At 43.0% G+C, this 20293-nt stretch overlaps 1 protein-coding gene across 2 annotated transcripts in view; it reads left to right on the top strand.

Annotated features, from left to right (window-relative positions):
- The first annotated feature begins 2202 nt into the window (after positions 1 to 2202).
- Positions 2203 to 20293, top strand: part of MAPRE1 (microtubule associated protein RP/EB family member 1) — a 28626-nt gene continuing 10535 nt past the window's right edge. Inside the window, exons 1-3 of one of the 2 annotated variants that reach the window (XM_081150005.1) lie at positions 2203 to 2260; positions 7804 to 7927; positions 17919 to 18064. In XM_081150005.1, the coding sequence (XP_081006131.1) occupies positions 7807 to 7927; positions 17919 to 18064 (267 nt within the window). In that variant the 5' untranslated portion in view covers positions 2203 to 2260; positions 7804 to 7806. Of the gene's footprint in view, positions 2431 to 7803; positions 7928 to 17918; positions 18065 to 20293 lie in introns of both variants that reach the window. The other variant, XM_081150004.1, reaches the window with a different exon arrangement.

Here is a 20293-nt window from a genome sequence, read left to right as displayed (position 1 = left end):
AACACCATTTTTGAGTTCAAGAAACTTGTCACACATTTGAAAAACTCAGGCCTTGGCCCTGGCCACTTTGGCTCAGTGGTTAGAGCTCCAGCCCTCGGATTGAAGGGTCTTGGTTTTGATTCTGGCCAAGGGCACGTACCTTGGTTGTGGGCTCTGGGTGCGTGCAGGAGGCCACCAATCGATGTGTCTCTCTCATGTCGATGTTCCTGTTTCTCTCTGCCTTCCACTCTCTGAAAAGCAATGGAAAAAATATCTTCAGGTGAGGATTAAAAAACAACAAACACACAAAACCCAAAAACCTTCAGGCCTTGAAGTCACAGTTTTTTTGTTTTGTTTTTGGAGAGGAGACTCACCATTTGTATCTGTGATGAGTTTACATATTAAAACAGTTGCTTAAAGATGCATATTATGGCCCCAAAAGCTATTTCTCCTTCTGGATGGAAATTCTTGTTTTTCTTTTTACCCTTTGGCCCTTTGCAGTGAAGGCTCAATCTGACCTAGATAATGTTGGCTAGCCCCCTTCTCAGGGACTAGAATGTACTCTGAGCAGATCACACGCCCCTCTCTCACCACTCCTGGTGCTGTCTCTCGGGAGGGTAGATGAGTTTGGTTTCGGAGGCCTTTGCTCACAAGCCTCCTGTGATGTGCCGCATTTCCAGAAGGACGCCCAAACTCCTAGTCTGCTAGCACTTGATGCTCTTCTTGAATTGGCTTTCTCCACGGATCTCATTCACCACACTAATAATGTCCTGCCCTCCAGCCAGAATGGCCTTTAGGTAATGCTGACAATAATTGACATTAATCGAATATTAACATCAATCAAAAGGGGCTCAGAAATCACTAACACTTACTGAGTACATTCTCACTTGCTAGGAGTATAGTCAAGAACTTTACACATCTCATTTAATTCTAACTCCTAGCAGAGTCAGGATTTGAACCCAGACCTGCTGGCTTTGCTACTTACGACGTTCACTTGGCTTGTTGGAAACCTAATGTCCTTGTGCATAAAATGAGGGCAGCACACGTCGATATGAAGCATGAGTAATCGGGTAAAGATACTCCCAAATGCTTTCAAATCTCTTTGCTCGATTATCCGTGCTTCCTATGGATTCACTATAACGCTACTATTACTATAATCCTTTGGGTACCGGGTTCTTGCTGTATCCTGTTTGCCCTTCCCTACCCTAACCCTTTTGCCAGGTTAACATCTCCTCTTTTAGGGCAAATACCATCTCTGGGAAGCCTTCCTGCACCACCCAGGTGAAGTCAGGTCTCCTTGCGATGCCCTCTGGGAGACTACATACCAGACAACCGGCGGCGCTCATTTCAGTGCCTCCAGGCCGATCGGTAAACAACTCCTGCCCCAGTTCCCCACCCCACACTCTTCCCCCAACATCTTTCCAGGCATCCGCAGCTCGCTGGGTGAGACCTGCCCAGGAGGAGTCTCCGGGGCCCTCCTCCCTGCAGGGAGGTGCCATGGCCCTTGCCGCATTCTGCTCCTGCATAGCACTAAGTCTGCTCAGCGATTAAACAATTATTTGCGTCATTAGTTATGATTTGTGCCTCCCCTGCCAGACTGGAAATTTTAGGCGCTCAGAGGTCGTATAGTTTTTGCTAACCATCAGATCCCTAGGACCCGACTGCCTAGGGAATGTAGGTATTTGTGAATACATGAATAAGTGATATCTAGACCAGGAAACCGGCTGGAAGCCGGGATCAGCCTCTGACGCCGAGCTAGTCAACCCCCCTCCCTGGGCCTCAGTTTTCTCCTCTGTAATGTGGGTGTCATTCATTCCTTCAGCAAGTCTCTTAAGGACACCTGTGTATCAGGCACTGGGACACGGGTGGAACAGGACTGAGAATATTTTTGCTTTGGTGGAACTTATGAAAAGGCAGACAAAAAGGCTTAAACAAGCAAGATGACTTTATACTAATAAGAAAATAAACGGATGAGATAACAGGGTCACAGAATGTGTCTTTCAGGTGACTTTTTAAAGTTTTTCCTCAAAGCCTCCATCAAGCATCTTTATTTAATAACCCATTTTTGTCTGAATTCATTGTCAAACCCATTTTTTTGGTGGGGGGGCTGCGAGGGCGGAGACTTGGTCACTGGATCCCGCCTTCCAGGCGGAGTCACCCCCCGAGGCGGGACCTCATTGGCTGCGGCAGACCACGTGGCCGCGGCGCCCTGCCAGCCGGTGCCCCGCCCTTTGAGCACCTCAGCCGTCGGTCAAGGGCCGGGCTCCGCCCCGGGAGCGCGGTAAGTCTCTATAAAAGGAGCCGGCGGGCGATGACGAGCCTTTACGTCGGCGCGTAACGGGGGGGTGCGTGTGAGGTCATTGCGCGGGCGGGCGGGGTCGGACGGTTTGAACGAGACGAAGACGGAACCGGAGCCGGGCACGGCAGTGGACGTGGTTCCGCCGAGAGCCGGTGAGCCGGGTGGCAGGCAGGGGGCGGCGGGCACGGGGCGGCATCTTGGGGGCGGCCGCGTGGGCCTCGGGCGGGGCCGGCGCCGGAGGGCCCTGCGGGCGGTGGTCGGGCCGTTCCTCACGGCGGTACGGTTCGGGCCGGGTGGGGGGAAGGGCGGGGCCGTGACCCGGCGCGCGCGGGCTGGGGGGCGCGCTTCTTTCTGTCGGGGGGGCGGGGCTTCGGGCCGGAAGCAGGGGCTGCCCCACGGCGCGTGGGGGCTTCTGGGCCTTGGCCGAGGTGTGGAAGGCAGACAGAGGTGGCGGGAGGTTCCTGGGTGGCCCACTCAGGGTAGGGGGTATATGTTGTTGAAGTGAGTCCTGCTGGGAGCTCTGGGGACCCCCACTGTAGTAGGCGGTGTTGCCTAATGATTAAAAGTTAGGGTTTTGATTCAGACCAGGGTTCGATTCCCTGCTGTGCGACCTGGGGCAGGTGCTTCTGTTGTAGGCAGTGGGAAGGTACCAGACCGGTGGGGTCCAATGGGACCTGGGCTGAGCAACCTCTCTTCTGAGCAACTTGAGTTCTGGCTATGAAAGAATTCAGAGTCAGGACTGCAACTGTAAGAGAACATTTACTTATAAATCACAGAGGTAGAGGAAGTAATTTGTGGAAGAAATGGGTTTAGGAAACAAGTTGTAGAGGTAAAGGAAGGGCCCTTGGAGCTCAGGAGTGAGGAAGGTAGTGGTAATGCGCCTAGGGGGAGGAGGGGGAAGGGAAAGGTGAGGGCATGCTCCCTGGAGGGTGAGAGATCTGGGTCCTCGTGGTCCTAAGGGTTTTAAGGGTGGAGATTTTAGGGGAGATCCCAGGGGAAGATCTTTTTAGATTATTCAGCAGCTTTCCACATGTGTCCTTTGAGGGTCTTGGTCTCCACTGATTGATTAGTCAATGCCAGGGCAGGAGGGTCACTAGCCAATGCTCGTCCTGAGGTCAGCCCTGGGTGGTTTTGTTGCTCTTCTGGACCTGGTGCTGAAATACAACTGAGGCCTAGATGTTATCTCTAGGGAGGAAGGGTCAGGGGGCCCAAACTGTGTGACCAGTGATATGTTATGGGAGGAAAGGTCACCCTGGGGGCTAGGTCCCACCCTACAGTTGTCCTTTGCTAGGTACCCAGGGCTTTCCTCCCTGGTGACCTTCAGTACCTGGCATGTCATCCTTGCTCTGCTCATGTCTTTCTAACTGCCTATAACACTAACCTCTCTGGGCTTCAGTTTCTTCATCTGTGAAATGGGGACAAAGGTAATACCACATACAGAAAGCTCTAACGCAGTGCATACCAGAGACCAAGCCAGCTTAATGGACTCCTTCCTTTCTTCGTTGGCTATTTGTTGAGCGTCTGCTAGGTGCTAGGCACCGTGCTAAGCTCTGGCTATACACCAGGAGCAGGAGGGCAAAGACCTGCTCTACAGGAGTCTACATTGTGGTGGGGAGACAGATAGGAAGTAAGATGCATACATAAACAAGATAATTTCATGTAACTGCTAGGAAGACAATATATGAACAGTGCTTTTCCAGTTCCTGCTTCACAGCTGCCCTGGGGTGCTATAGGGCAGAGCTTGGCCTCTGCCCCATTTGGAGGTTGAAGATCCTGAGGCCAATTGAAGGAAGGTACACCAGGCCTGGCATCCACATCTAATGGGATGTGTCTAAGTCTAAGAGTGGTAATAATAATAATAATTTTCTAATTGGGCAGTTGCTATGTGCCAGGCATTGTATTAAGTGCTTGATGGGTCATTATGTCATTTAATATATCACTCAGTCTCTAAGAGATAGCATCTTCATTTTATAAATGAGGGGACTTAGATTCTTAGAGGAGGAGTGGTTTGCTTTATGCTGTCCAGCAAGTGGCTGAACCCACATCTGTGACTCCTGATTCCAGGCTCTTAACCTCTATATTACACTGCCTCTCTGAGGTCCGAACCTAGAGAGCATGTTTCATTCCAATGTGTCCTTTATCATGGTTCGTCAGAGTGACTAGCACATTTTCTGATTCATAGGAAAGCTTAGGACGTGATGTACTTTTCACTGAAGTGTTTTCACTTAGATTCTCATTTAATCCCCATTGCCACGTAGTGCAGAAGATACTGTTCATCTTTTACAGCTGAGCCGTTTTTGATCCAGAAAGGTGAGGTGTTTATCCAGGGTTACATCACTTTTTTTCTGGTGGTATCTCCCCCTCTTTCTATAGCACTCAGTATGGTGACTTAAAAGTAATAGGGTGCTTATCAACTCGCATTGAATCAAAATGAGTTTGGGAGCCTTCTAGGAGAACTGCTGAAAGAAGATAGCTACCTGGAGGGGGCAAGAGGAAGTTTTTTCATGGCAGTTAAAACTTGGTTCAGGGAGTCATTTAAGGGTGGTTTGCAGGGTGATCATGGGGTCTTCCACTGAGGCCAAGCAGTGGAATCCTTACGGAGGAAGGGGGAGCTGTAACTCTGAGAACTGGGCTCTGTTTTGATTGCTTGGAAAAGCCAACTAATTGGTTAAGTCAGTGGATATTTATGGCACATCCACAGGGTGCCTAACCCCATGTATTAAGTGGCTGCAGAGTTTGTGGAGCACATAGGACCGGATATTAATGTACTATTAATGAAAGAGTTTAAAATTATATGATGATGAAAGGCCATTAACGTTTTCAGAGGTGGGGTGTGGTCAGGAGTCACACGTGGCTTAACCAGCTGCTTACATTTTATGGTAGCATGACACACACAATACCTGATGTATGTGTGAATGTTGCCAAAATAGATTACAAATTCTCAGTCTGGGACCATGTTTTTTGTTTGCATGTTTCCCTTGGTACCTGATAATAGCATTTTGCACACAGTATGCATGCCATTTATTCATTCATTCAAGTATTTTAAACAGGGAGACACTTGATCTGATTTGTGTTTCAGAAAATTATCTCTGGCTGCTTTGTAAGAACAGATTGAGACAAATTTGAATGCTGTGGCAATGGATCCAGATGAGGGATGGTGGTGGCAGGTCTCTGGTTTGGGCACCAGAGTTAGGATGAGTGAGACAAGATCCCTCCCTGCCCTGGACCTAATGTTCTGTGTCAGATAGCATGCCAAGTATTTTATGTACCTATCTCATTTAAACCTCACCTGATTCTTCTCAGATAGGTGGCATTAACTCATAACTGAGGTGCCTTGAAGTTAAGTAACTTGCCCAAGGTCATACAACTAATGAATGACATTCTCAAGTTCAAATTCAGGTCCTCCTTGCTTGAAATCCTCAGCTCTTTTCATAGAGCAAATTGCCTTCTGGCCCAAATCTGGCCCTGGAATGATTCAGAAATGAAGAGATAATGACAGTCTAGTCCGATAATGCCTATCATAGACGTTTGAATGAAGTGCTTTGGGAATGTGGGGATTAATTTCCCAGTGGAGTCAGGAGCTAAATTGTGCTGGCTTCTTGTATAACAGTTTTATTGTTTAAGATTGTAAAAGTGTTGATGGTTTGCTTCTGAAAAAAGTTTATATAGATACATTTTTTTTCCTTTTGACACTGTCCTGCCGACCTCAAAACAAGTAGCATTTACTGAGCGCCCACTGTATGCAAGGCACTCTGCTAAGAGCTGTGGGGGATGTGAGGGCACAGACTTGATAAGTCACATACCTCTCCAGACCTCAGTCACCCTGCTCATAAAAAGGGGTTGAATGGGTAGATCTCTGTCTCTTCCAACCCTCACCTTTTGTAGCTGTGACATGAGGCTTACAGGAGCCTAGTGCAAAAGACAGGGGGTGGGAAGACCAACTCATATACTAGTCACTGGGTGGAGGGCATGAAGTGCCCCAAGACAGCATGGAGTCTTATGGTGGTCCCAGATTTGCTCTCAGCCCCGCCCCCCCCATTGGTAATATTGGTGTCTCATGAAATGAGGAAAATTATTGTCAAAGTCACTATGAAATCCAGTGTTTCACAGTTGTGTGTCCTCATGGGAATTGCCCCAGGATTTCATTTAGATCTGGATTAGCCTGTCCTTAGCTCATATTGCTTGAGTCTTCCCTTCCTGTTGTCTGTTTTCTACCAGCAGTCAGGGTGATCATTTTCAAACTTAAATGAGAGTTTGATTCTACTCTATAACCCTTAACCATTAGAGACTAAAATCCAAACTCCTTACCTTGGCCTGCAGAGTCCTAACATGACCTGGTTTCTTCGCTTTTCCCACTTCTGTTCCTGCTGTCCCTCTTGTCCACTGGGCTATAGCCACCCTTCTTCCAGATGGGTGCTTCCTTCTGTTTCTTGAGCTCAAACATCAACTCAGAGAGACTTTCCCTGCCTCATCCCCACCCCTCCATTGCCTTAGTGATCGGTAAGAAACGACATTTGTTTGTGTACTTGGTCTGTTAGACTTCCACTACTAGGATATGAACTCTGTGGACAAGCCACTTGTCTCCACTGCTTATCTGTTTCCTGATCCCTAGAACAGTGCTTGGTAACATTTGTAGATTGAATGAGGATGATGATGGCACCCACATTTAATAGCATTTCAAGTTAATGTGTTTCTTTTATGTGTGTGTTGTTTTAAATTTCAAAGCCTGGCAGAAGGGTGAGGGGGTAGCATTTTCTAGGCGAGGGGAAAGAATGCGGACGATGGGGCCAGGTAGGCTTGGCTGCCACTGTGCAGGGTTTCTATATTGAAACTCTCTTTCCTCATCTGTAAAATGAGGAGAATCAAGTGAACCTTGCAGAGAATTGTCAGGGGTAAATGACAAGTGTCTGTGAAGCTCCTGGTACTTAGGTTCTCAGATGCCCTCCCGTGTCCAGGTGATTCAGCAGAGAATTACTACCAAGGACTCTTCACTGTGAGAGCATTTGCCACCACCTTTGTAGTATTTAGGTTATTGAAAAGCTTGTTTTTGATTATAAAAGGGAGTATCGTTCTTAAAAAAAAATTGGAAAATAGTGAAAACTATAAAGAGGAATTAATAAAAAGCCTACCATCTGAAGAATACTACTATAAACATTTTAATATGTTAATGGATAAACTTCAACTGATGATTTCTAAACAGAACATTCTTGTTTGTGCATCAGCTTCCCTTCATAAAGCTTTTAACCTTTCCTTAGTGTTCCTTGTAGCTTAAAACTTTATACCAATTACATTAAAATGGGGTCTAAATTTTAGGCTGGCTATTGTTGGGCAATTCATTTCAGGTCATGTTTACTCCAGGCTCATGGCTAGAATCCTGGTGTCTTGATTTGGCCTCTTGGGGAAGAAGATGAGACTTAAAAATTCAGAGTTCCCACAGGTCTGGTGTGACTCTGTAGGAAGGAAATGCTCGCTCTCCCTTGCATGCTTACTAATGCAAACCCTTCTCTTTTCCTCACATGCTATAGAAGATGGCAGTGAACGTTTATTCAACGTCAGTCACCAGTGATAACCTAAGTCGACATGACATGCTGGCCTGGATCAATGAGTCCCTGCAGTTGAATCTGACAAAGGTTGAACAGTTGTGCTCAGGTAAGAGAAATCCACTAGACCACTTTTCCAGGAAAGCCTGCAGGTCCTTCGGGAATGTGCAGGTCTGTATCTGACTGCAAAAGCTACAGGTTCGGATTTTATGTTAGGTCTGCCCCATTTCTTCTCAGCCCTGTTCTGGTTTCACTTCTGAAAGGAACTGCGTTTAAAAAGAGCATGCTTCTGGCTGGCTTGTGAGTCTCTATCTCCTGCTATGGAGACTGCATTCTGAGGCCTGCAGCTTAGCCCCAGTGTCTCCATTCTTGCTCTTTCACGTTTAGATTTAAAATGTTTTATTTGAGGACAGTAATTATAATTGTTCTAGTTCTATATTTGTTTATCAGTGGCATTTCTTTTTCTTTCTAAATTGTATTTATTGATTTTAGAAAGAGGAAGGAGGAGAGAGAGAGGAAGGAACATCGCTTTGTTGTTCCACTTACTTATGCATTCATTGGTTGATTTTTGTATGTGCCCTGACTGGGGATCAAACCTGCAACCTTGGCATACTGCGACAGCACTAACCAGCCGAGCCACTCACCCTGGTCCTGTCAATGGCATTTCTTATTCCAAGTAGCACAAGACCAAAGTCAGGCAAATGCCATTTTAGCCACAATTTTATTGAACTTATAGTTAATAAAATTTGGCAGAGAGGTAATGATTTAAAAAAAGAACAAAAACATGTTTTGTTTTTGTATATACCATTTAGAAAACTAGAAGAGGAAAAGAATGCTGAGAGTTCCATTAGTCTGAGAAAGCTTTCACTGTTCAGATGTTTTCTTTTACTTTTCTGTGCACTTTTTCAACTTAACCTTATATTGTGGATATTCTTTAGTGTCATTCAGTCCCTTGAATTACTTATTTTTAATGACTATATGCTATTTCTTTCAATGGATGTGCTGGAGTTGTTTAATATCTTCCCAATTTTTGGACATTTTAGGTTATTTCTAATTTTTCCATTGTGACTATGGCTAGCTTAAGTAGCTTTTAACATAAATCTTATCTCTGTTTATTTCCTCAGTGATTTCTATAAATGGAATTACTGGCTCAAAGGGTATGAACTTTAGGTTCTTGGTAATTATTTTTCATAAATGTGTTATCAGTTTCTATTTTCTGTAAAGACTTCCTGTCTCACCTTTAAAAAAAAATTTGAATATATATACTTTTGGCTTAAAACAATAGAAATGTATTATTCTGTCACTGTTCTGGAAGCTGAAGTCCGAAATCAAGGTGTTGGCAGGGTTGGTTCCTCTTACTGTCTCACCTTTTGGGAGGTCTGCTGTCTACCCCTGACTGTCCTGGTATAAGGAATGTGTCAGGGTTATCAAAACTGGATTTACTACAGGATAGGAGGTGAAGTCAAGAATATGCCAGAAGAAAGATGAGACATGTATTCTGCTGCTACCTTAATTCTTATATTGTTTATGGGATAGAGAATTAAAATCCTCATATTCTCCTAGTAATGACAGCAGTCATTTAATTGAACACTTGTGTGCCAGGGTTATGTAAATGGTTTTCAAATATTTCTCTATACTTCCATGAGGTAGGGATGTTTATTAATCTTATTTTACAGATGAATAAGTGGGCTTAGAGAAATTGAATAACAAGTCCAGGATTATACAACCAAGAACAAAATTGAGACGTGAACATTCATTCAAATAGAGAACCTATGCTTCTCAACCCCTGTACTCTACTTGCTCTCTAGACTTTTCCTTTACCAACTGGTGCCATTTGGGTCAATTTAAAATTATTGCTCTTATTTATACGATTTTTTAAAATGAATTCAGCTTTGTACTTCTTTATTTTATAGCTGTGTCCTAGTTTTGGTCTTAGTTTCATTAGCTCCTCTTGTTATTTCCCCTGTGAAGCTTAATCTCAGTTTTACAGTTGGTCAGAGGGAGATTCCATGTGAAGTTGTTCAGTGAAACACTGGTGCCCAAGAGTCATGCTGATTAAACATGAGTTATTTTGTTAATCAGAGGTGTAGGTTGTTAGCCTTACATCTGGACTGCTTTCCCCCCTTTTCTATTAGTTTCCTCAGTTTTATTACCACATTCCTATTTGAGGCTTTTAAAGCACTTGTTTGATTCATGATTTATGACTAATGTGGGGGTGAAGTCATTCTAGTTTTCACTGGAGCCCGCTTTTTCACCAATTTCTCCCTAAAATTTACCTCGTTTTATAAGTATACTTCAAAGTACATTTCACTTAGTTAATTGGAAAATGAGCTCTCTTTTCATGTGTAGATAAGTTGTACATGTGCTGATCTGGCTCCAGATTTATCATTCAGACAGGAAGCTGTCATGATAGTCAGGATGAGGCTTCAGTCTGCTTTGAGCCATGTGACTGGAGTTTCTTAATGTTCTGGTTCCTCATTTGTGCACTAGGGTAGTGTAGGACCTTTTGGGCTGTTGTAAGGCTCACTTGTGAAAAGTGCTGTCAGATATGGATTCTGTGGGATGAGTGCTGACCTTGTTTTACAGGTGAGGAGACTGCCTGTGGGGCACGGCTCATGCATTACAGAGCCTGGTTTTGAACCCAGGTTTTTCTGACCACACAGACCACATTCTTTTTGCTGTATGCATGTTATATCTTTTTTTTTAAACATATCTTTTTTGTTTTCAAAGAAGAGGAAGGGAGGGGGGGAGAGAATTGAAACATCAGTGATGAGAGAGTAGTCATTGATTGGCTGCCTCCTGCACGCCCCCCGATTGGGGATCAAGCCTGCAACCTGGGCATGTGCCCTGACCGAGAATTGAATCGAATATCTCCTGGATCCTAGGTCAATGCTCAGCTGCTGAGCCATGCCCCACTGTGCTACACATTATATCTTTTTAAAAAAAAGGCATTTGGAAGAGAGTTAAATATAAATTACCTGTAATTAATTACAATGATACTATCTTTGAAAATCTGTGAAGAATTTCTACTTTGCCTGCTGTCTGCCTTTCCTAGATAAAATGCTTTTCCCCAGTAAAAGTGGTAAGTGCAGGACACTTACTCTTTCAAAGTATGTAGATGGTTGCATTGTGTTTCACGTTAATGTTTAGAAAACTGGGCCTCAGCTTCCAGTATGAGACCAAGCAGGATAAGCTGCAGATACTGTTGTGTCCTTGAAGAAGGTCTGCTGCCAGGGAACTGGAGTCAGAGAGAAAGCGAGGCTCCTTAGACCCTTGTGTGTGCTGAGGCCAAGCAGAATCCCAGTAGTCTTTGAGTCTGGTGCCTGGCGCCCCCTGTCCTTAGAGCTGAGGAGACGAGGATCCAGCTGACTCAAGGTTCCTACCGACACAAGCTTTAAAAGGCAGGAACAGGGTTTCCTCTCGAGAGGACCTATGGTATTAATAGGCTGGCTGCCTGTGGAATGGCTGAGTTTTGTCAGTATTGTGCTCCTCCTCTCCCCCCAAACGTGAAATGAGCCTTTGCTAGGCTCTTGTAGTGAAATAAGGTGAGGATAACGTTCAGTAACAGAGTTGGTAGGTGGTTGTTCAAGATTCATTACATTCTGTAGTTTTCTTGTTTTGGAGAGCTAGTCAAGAAAACAAACATGATCACAGAGACAACTTTTTTTTAATATGTCTTTATTGATTTCAGAAAGAGGAAAGGGGGGAGAAAGGGGGGGGGAATCTCAATGATGAGAGAGTCATTGATTGGCTGCTTCCTACATCCCCCTACTGGGGATTGAGCCCACAACCCGGGCATGTGCCCTGACCAGGAATTGAACTGCAATCTCCTGGTTCATAGGTCGATGCTCAACCGCTGAGCCACGCCAGCAGGGCACAGAGAAGGATTTTGATGAGGGATTGCCTGTGTCAAAAGGAGACACTGGTTGCCCTTTATCACCCATTCTCTGTTTCCTCAGTTCCATTCTCATATTCAGGCCTCTCTGCACTTTTCTAGGGGCCCAGCATGGTGCTTTGAACATGTCAAGTGGCCCTCGCTGAAAGAGTTCCTGGCTCCCCCTTCTCTTCTTGCCTTCTCCCCTCCAGCCTGGCCTCCTCCATTGTTCCTGTGCTGCACAGAATAAGAGAGGTATTCACATGCTCCCAGGCAAATGCTAGATTTCCTTTTTCCCCAGCTTATTGTGGGGCCCTGCCAGCCCTTGAGTTTCTATAAGACAGTTTGTCTGTCTTGCTTATGTTGCTCTGAAGTGTGTTACCTCACCCTTAACCAGGCCTACCCCACTTTTTCTCCTCAAATTGACTCCCTTTTCCAGATACTTCATTTGGGGCCATGATATCACCATTTTTCCAGTGTTGCTGGCCTGAGAAGCATCAGGGTCTAATTCACAAAGTTCTATATGTCCTTAGAAGGGTGTTTCAGATCTAGCCCCTTACCAGTTTGCTCACTGCCTCCATAGTGGCCCCTGACGGTACTAGGTTCCCTCTAGGTTTCCCCACCCTCACTTCTCTCTTGTTCTACCACGTTAGTCTGCAGCCTTTCTAAGAGACATTATTTTTTTTAATCCTCACCAGAGGATATGTTGTTTTTTAATTGACTTTTAGAGAGAGAAGAAGGGCGAGGGGGAGAGAGAAACATCAATGTGAGAGAGAAAAATCGATCAGCTGCCTCCCAAGGAAGTATTTTCTTCTGATTGTAACTGATTAAGTCTTTGTTACTGAAACATTAAGAAAACCATATTCCACTCTAAGGTCACAAGTTAGTGACAGCCATTGTTATCTTTGAGCTGTATTTTATTTCTTAATTATGGCTTTATTTATTAAGTGCTTATAGGCCAGGCACTTTCCAGAGTGCTTTACATATATAACCGGGAAGGTTAGGACTATCAACACCATTTTACACATATGTAAGTGAAGCACAGAGAGGTTAAACAGCTTACCCAAGGATATTCATTTTAGCTATACTTTCAGTATTTTCCTATAATTTTTAAATGTAATTGACATACTTTATATATGGTTTTTATTTTTTTTATTTTTTTAAATTTTATTTTTGTTTAAAATATTACATATGTCCCTTTTTCTCCCCATGACCCATTCCACCCCCTCCCATCCCCATCCCCAGTCCCTCTCCCCACCATTGTCTTGTGTCCTCGGGTTGTGCATATATCCATATAAATTCTTTGGTTACTCTCTCCCCCTCCACCCACCCGCCCTCCTCCATCCCTCTGACGTTCATCAGTCTGATCTATGCTTCCATGTCATTGAATCTATTCTGTTCATCAGTTTATTAAGTTCTTTAGATTCCACGTATAAGCGAGATCATGTGATGTTTGTCTTTCTCTGCCTGGCTTATTTCACTTAGCATAATTTTCTCCAGGTCCATCCATGCTGTCCCAAAGGGTATAAGATTCTTCTTCTTTACAGCTGCGTAGTATTCCATGGTATATGGTTTTTATTTTTTGAAAGTCTTAAAATGGTTTAAATTTCAAAGGGAACAAAAAGATAAAACAGTGATAAGTTTCCCTCTTAACTGTTTACCACCTACACAGTTCCCATCCTCAGAGGAAACCAGTGTTATCAGCCGGGTAGCCGCCAGAGGGCTTGTATAAATACAAGCAAAAACATCCATCTATCCATGTTCTGTGTGTTTGTTTGCGTGGGTGTGTCTTTTCCCCCCTTTCACACAAATGGTAGCATATTTAATCCCAGTGTATATTCTGGAGAGTGTTCCATATCCATATATCATATATATGACTGTGTAGTGCCATAATTTCCTTGGATCAGTCCCATGTTAATGGACATTTAGTTTGTTTCCAGTCTGTTGGTATTACAGATTTTTGGCAGTAACATATACAAGCGTATGCGTTGTACAGTTTTGTTTCCCACGTTTAAAATTAAAATAGTGTTTTTCCCATGTTAAATTTCTTGAGGATGATTTTTAATATTTGCATTAATGACGCCTCACAGCTCTCTATTCCCACATTGTATTTGTCCTCTAAGACGATTCAAGCCTCACCCCCGTAAGCCTGAACACTCTTCCATTTAGTAGTCGTGTGTTTTCTGTGTGTTTGAGTTAAAACACTGGGGGTTCTTAATCTGGAGTTTTCTGATAGGGGAGCGTCTATTCTGTGTAGAATGTTGGCTGCAGCTTTCATCTAATTCTCCAAGGGACTCTTGACCCAAAAGGACTGAGAGCCAGTGCCCTTGAGCTACTGCAAGCTTCTGGAGCAGGGGCCATAAAGTCTCCTAGTTTTGTGTTCTCTGATTAGTAGCCACAGATTTTTTTTTTTTCTTCAAATCTTTATTGATTTCAGAGAGAGGAAAGGAGAGGGAGACAGAGACAGACAGAAACATCAATGACAAGAGAGTCACTGGGGATTGAGCCCGCAGCCCGGGCATGTTCCCTGACCGGGAATCAAACCTCGATCTCCTGGATCCTAGGTTGATGCTCAACCACTGAGCCACGCCCTGCTGGGCAGTAGCCACAGATTTTTAATAACCTCATAAAGAAGCATTTAGAGGAGTGCCAAGTGAAAGCCAGTGACTTAGTGTGTACTTACTGAGTGTTTCTTGTGGAATCGTAGTTATTGAGCGATAGTGAGGAGGAATGCTGCTTTGGCCTTATAGGTGGGACCCAGAAGGCTGGGAGTTTTCTGACAGGGGAGCATCTATTCTGTGTAGAATGTTGGCTGCAGCTTTCATCTAATTCTCCAAGGGACTCTTGACCCAAAAGTACTGAGAGCCAGTGCCCTTGAGATATTGCAAACTTCTGGAGCAGGGGCCATAAAGTGTCCTAGTTTTGTGTTCTCTGCCTGCAGCACAGATCCTGGTAGGGTGGGGCTGTGGCAGTTAGTGAGACTTGGTAGTTGATGCCATGGCACAGCTGGTCCTACCCTAAGTCTGTCCGCATCCTTAAGCCACAAATTATGTGGGCTTATTCTGTCGCAGATTGATGGGATAGTGGCCATTTAAGAGAGGTCTCCTTTTAGCCCTGTTGGGTTACCAGCCTTTGTTACTAAGGCAGAGCATGGAAGGAGGGTCGCTTTTAACCTGTTCTATACCTAGTGGAGACATTTATAGACCAGGAGTTTTCAGCCCTTTTGTATAAAGCAACTGATACACTTTTTTCTTTTAAACATTTACCTTCTTCTTGGTGTTCTGATTATAAATAAATATTTTCTTTTAATATTAAATCTTGAGCTTTTCCTAAAGAAGTAAAAAAATGTGTTTTGAATGCCTACATAATATTCTGTCAGGCAGATGATATGCTAAACATTTATGTAATTGATTACTCCTACTGTGGGAGATATAGGTTGCTTCCATTTTTTTTCTTGTTGGTTCACATACATGTTTTTTTAAAACATCTACAAGAATATAAGCAAATAAAATTCTAACACTGTTCAAGTACATCATCACATGTGAAATTTAACAATCTCATCAACTAAATTGTTGATTAATTTTCAGCTTCTGTTTGGAATCTAATGTGTAAAATGGCTTTTGACATACTCCATATTTTCTAAAAATGATTGGGAAATTTTAAGGGAAGCAGACCAAAATTTCATATGTGTTCCATAGCTGTGTACGTTTCTTAAAAACCAGAATCTCACCTCCTGTGAAGCTAAGAGGTGCAGTGTACTAGCCTAGAGGTTCGCTCCACCTATGTCTACAGAGGAACTGAGCTCGTGGGCTGTAGCCAAGTGTGAGCACCAATGGCTCGCAATGCATTGTCATCACCAAACCAGGGCCAGGTTAGATGTTCACGGAGGCACAACCATTTAGTTACCTGATTCTGACCCTTCTATGTGTCCGTGTGGGTCAGGGCTACCACTCAAGAGTTTACCTGAGGCCCTAGCCGGTTTGGTTATGTGGGTAGAGCATTGACCCATAGACTGAAGGGTCCTGGGTTCGATTTCAGCCAAGAGCACATACCTTGGTTGCAGGCTCGATCCCCGGCCCTGCTTGGGGCCTGTGCGGGAGGCAACCAATCAGTGTCTCTCTCTTACATCAATGTTTCTCTCTCTGTCTCCCCCCTCCCCTTTCCACTTCTCTGTGAAAAGCAATGGAAAAAATATCCTCGGGTGAGGATTTAAAAAAAAAAAAGAGTTTTCCTGAGAGTTCCAGACCTCAGAGTGGCCGTTTCCTGTGCTATTGTCCCCTGGGGTGGGGGAGTACAAGACAACCCAACCTGGCTGCTCGTAGCAGTCTGCAGTGGTGCTTGGCTTCCTGGAAGCTGTGCAGTGCGCAAAACTGTCTTCCAGAGCACGGCAGCAGTGGGGCACCCCGAACACAGGTGTGGTTTGGGCCAGTAGAACTGGAGACATTGGGCTCTGTGTTCCAAGCCAGGCAGAAGCTCCCAGGTACCTACTAGAATGTTTGGGCCAGTCAGAGACCTTAGGGTTGTATAACAGCCCCACTTGAAACAGACCATAGAAGCTGTGCAGGGGCACTTGTCTTTCTTGTCCTGTGGCAGAGGAAGATGCCAATCTGTAGGGTGGCTCTGCTTCTCAGGGTGTGCTTTCATGCACAGTTGACATACAATATTATATTAGTTTCAGATGCACAACTTAGTGATTTCACATTTATATACCTTATAAAGTGACCACCATAATAAGTCTAGTAACCATCTGATACCTGCCCTACATAGTTATTGCAATGTTATTGACTCTTTCCTATGCTGTACATTTACTTTCCCATGGGTTTTTTATAACTGGAAATTTGTACCTCTTAATTCCCTTCTCCTTTTCCATCCAACCCTCCATCTCTCTCCCTTCTGGCAGCCATCAGTTTGTTTTCTGTATCTGAGTTTGTTTTGTTTTTTAGATTCCACATGTAAGTGAAATCATACAATATTTGTCTTTCTCTGTCTGACTTATTTCACTTAACATAATACCCTCTAGGTCCATCCATGTTGTTGAAATTGGCAAGATTGCATTCTTTTTTATAGCTGAGTAATATTTTATTGTATATATATATATCACATCTTTTTTATCCAGTCATCTCTTGAACACCTAGGTTGCTTCTGTATCTTGGCTCTTGTAAATAATGCTGCAATGAACATAGTTAAGTTTATTTAGAGATGTGAAAAGCTCAGGAAGACAGACATCTTAGAAAAAAAAATTTAACCTAAGCCAGAAGATGGATCTTTGAAATACTTGGGAAATCTCTTCTCCCACTCATGAGGAGGAGGGTATGTCTTTGGGGAAAAAAGCAGAAAATGGTAACCTCTGCTTACGTTTTTCTATTCTATGTGTTAATTTATTTTTTATTTTTTTGCAGTGGTCATTTTATTGTTATGTTGGTTTCTAATAAAGAGTAGTTTTAAAATTTCATAGACACATACATTCCTTTCCCCCCGATCATTGTCTTCCAAGTTGCAAGTGTGTTGAAGAACCTATCAGGTAAAGCCAGGCTTTTTAAAAAAAAAAAAAATTATCTTCATTGATTTCAGAGAAAGAAAGGGAGAAGGAGAGAGAGAGCTAGAAACATCAATGATGAAAGAGTCGTCATTGATCGGCTGTCTCCTATACATCCCCAACTGAGGATCGAGCCCGTAACACGCATGTGCCCTGACCAGGAATCGAACTACAATCTCCTGGATTCTAGGTCAGTGCTGAGCCACGCCTGGTTGGGCACCACAGTCTTCTTACAGATTTTTAAAATGACTTCTAAGCCCTGGCCGGTTTCACTCAGTGTTTAGAACATCGGCCTGCACACCGAAGGGTCTTGGCTTCCATTCCAGGTCAAGGGCATGTGCCTGGGCTGCAGGTTCAATCCCTGGCCCTGTCAGGGCATGTGCGGGAGGCAACCAATCAGTGTGTCTCTCTCACATCGATGTTTCTCTCTCTTCCTCTCTCCTTTTCTATCCCTCTCTCTCCCTTCACTCTATCGAAAAGCAATGGAAAAATATCCTCGGGTGAGGATTAAAAGAAAAAAGACTTCTAAGTCTTTTTGGTATTGAAGCATTTGGATTTTATAGGTCCGTTTTACAACTTTTAAAATTGTTCCTGGGTTAAGTGGGTTTGGGGTAAAGCTCACCCTGCTCCTTTAATAATAGCATTTAATGACCTATTGTGTATTTTATTCTTCTGTTGTTGTTCATTCAGGGGCTGCCTATTGTCAGTTTATGGACATGCTGTTCCCTGGCTCCATTGCCTTGAAGAAAGTGAAATTTCAAGCTAAGCTAGAGCATGAATACATCCAGAACTTCAAAATACTACAAGCAGGCTTTAAGAGGATGGGTGTTGATAAAGTAGGTAAATTTTATTCTTTCATTTAAGGCTGTTTCTTGACTAGTGATTGTTACTAAGGATACAGATGCTGGCCCATGACTGTGGACATTGTCTTTTCCCAATTTGTATAGTTGTCTTCTCCAGTTAACATAGAATGTGCCGGGGCAGAGTTTCCCTCTATCCTCCTACCCCAGTTCCCTCGCTGTCTTCTTTCTTCATAATGAAGCTAGTAACCATCTGTAGGAGTCAACCTGTTTAATCTCTGTTAGTCTGAGTTCTAACTCTCTAATCTCTGGGTTTACTTCTGTAAAGCATCCCATGTAGTGCAACAAGTAGTTCTAATAAAGAAGATTCTAGAAATACTTGACTTGTAAAAGCAGGGTACAAGAAGATCCCTGTGGGTTGGAACTGAATTTTCCTCTTGCCCCCAAGGTTATTTGAAGGTACCAGAAACACTGTCCACTAGGCTTCATTAGGACATATATCATCTCTGTTTTAGTAGGTAATAGATTATAGTCATGAGCTACACAACAATGTTTTGGTCAATGAAGGATCGCCTGTATGAGAACACGGACCTGAAAAATCCCTGTCACCTAGTGACATCACAACACTGTAGCACAAAGCATTAAGTGTTTGTGGTGGTGCTGGTGTAAATTAACCTGCTGCTCTGCCAGTTGTATAAAAGTATAGTATGTAGTACATATAATTATGTGCAGTACATAATACTTGACAATAATAAACAGCTATGTTACTGGTTTATGTATTTATTATATTATACTTTTTAGTTGTTATTTTAGAGTGTACTCTTTCTATTTAAAAAAAAAGCTTGCTGTAAAACAGTATGCTGTGTCATGCCGGCAGCAGCCTCGTACATCCTGTGTTTACTGCGTCTCTCGCATCATTCTTCCTTGTGCTTGATTTAATCTTGTGAGATTTTGTATAGTTACGTTATGAACAGGCTTATAGCCTAGGAGCAATAGTCTATGCCATTTAGCCTAGGTGTGTAGTCAACTATACCATCTAGGTTTGTGTATGTGCACACTATGATGTTTGCACAATGATGAAATTGTCTAATGATACATTTCTCAGAACATATTCCCATCGTTAAGCGGTGCATAATTATTGTAAAATTGAGCAGTTTCTCCCTGCACCCATTAGAAGGATTTATCCTTTTAAGCCATTTTTTGGGGAAAATACTTTTTTTAATAAAGCTTATAATCGTCTCCTAATTATCTTGCTTGTGTGTCTGGTTTTTATTTACTTTGAAATCAGTCTTTATTTTAGTTTTGCCTCTACACTGTATAAAACATGCATGTGTATTATAAGAATATCATTTAGTTACCAGGCATAGTTTAAACTAGGTGCAGCTTACTATGTACAGTAACTTACCTTTTTCTTTTTATAGAATTTAATTTTTTTTAGTAAGGTAAATTTCTAAAGTAAACAAAAGTATAGTGCAGTGATCCTCTATATACCTCAGTAATTATCAACTCATATCTAGTTTTGTTTCAGCTATACCTCTACCCTACCACCTGGACTCCTGAATTATTTTGAAATTCCAGACATAATGTGTTTATTTGTAAATGTTTCAGTATCATACAAAGTAATTTTATATTTATTTGCTCAGAGGGATGGGTATAGTTCAGATTATTACAGGTTCTTTATAAAACTACCATTGCAATTGGAATCCCTGAAGGTAAACTCTGGGCAATAGTCCAGTGACTTGAAATAATAGCTGATAACACAGTATTCTTGTAATAACAAAACTTACAGAATCCTTAAAGTATGTTTTAATAGGATTGAAATTACTTGAAAAACATACCATTTTGTAGAAATCTATCTTGGGACTGATTCTGTGCCTTGACCTACTTTTAAGGCAGAATTTTTATTATTTTTAAACACAGTTTATTGTAGATACCTCTGGTTAGTTTGTGCTCTGGAATTTATACTTTGTGACAGGTACTGTGGCCATACAAGTTTCACAGGAGACTTACTCTTTACAGTGGAATTACATCTTAGGATATGTTTGGAATTGTGTATGTGACTTGTATATGATACTTGTTCCTTTTGCATTTTTGATTCCTTTTGATGGACTTGGAGGGGGCTTGGTAGGTAGAAATATTCTGTGGATGGCAAACTGGATGAAACTTGCTCTATAAACTTTCAGGGGCTTACTTTGTACTAAGTTCTTGCTTCTAAACTATTTTTTTCTCTTCTTGGCAGGCAGAGCTTTATATTGATTTGATGCA

This window comes from Miniopterus schreibersii, assembly GCF_964146895.1.
Source record: "Miniopterus schreibersii genome assembly, chromosome: 10".
NCBI classification, from domain to species: Eukaryota; Metazoa; Chordata; class Mammalia; order Chiroptera; family Miniopteridae; genus Miniopterus; species Miniopterus schreibersii.
Note: the sequence above shows the minus strand (reverse complement) of the source record. Positions and strands in the feature narration are given on the sequence as shown.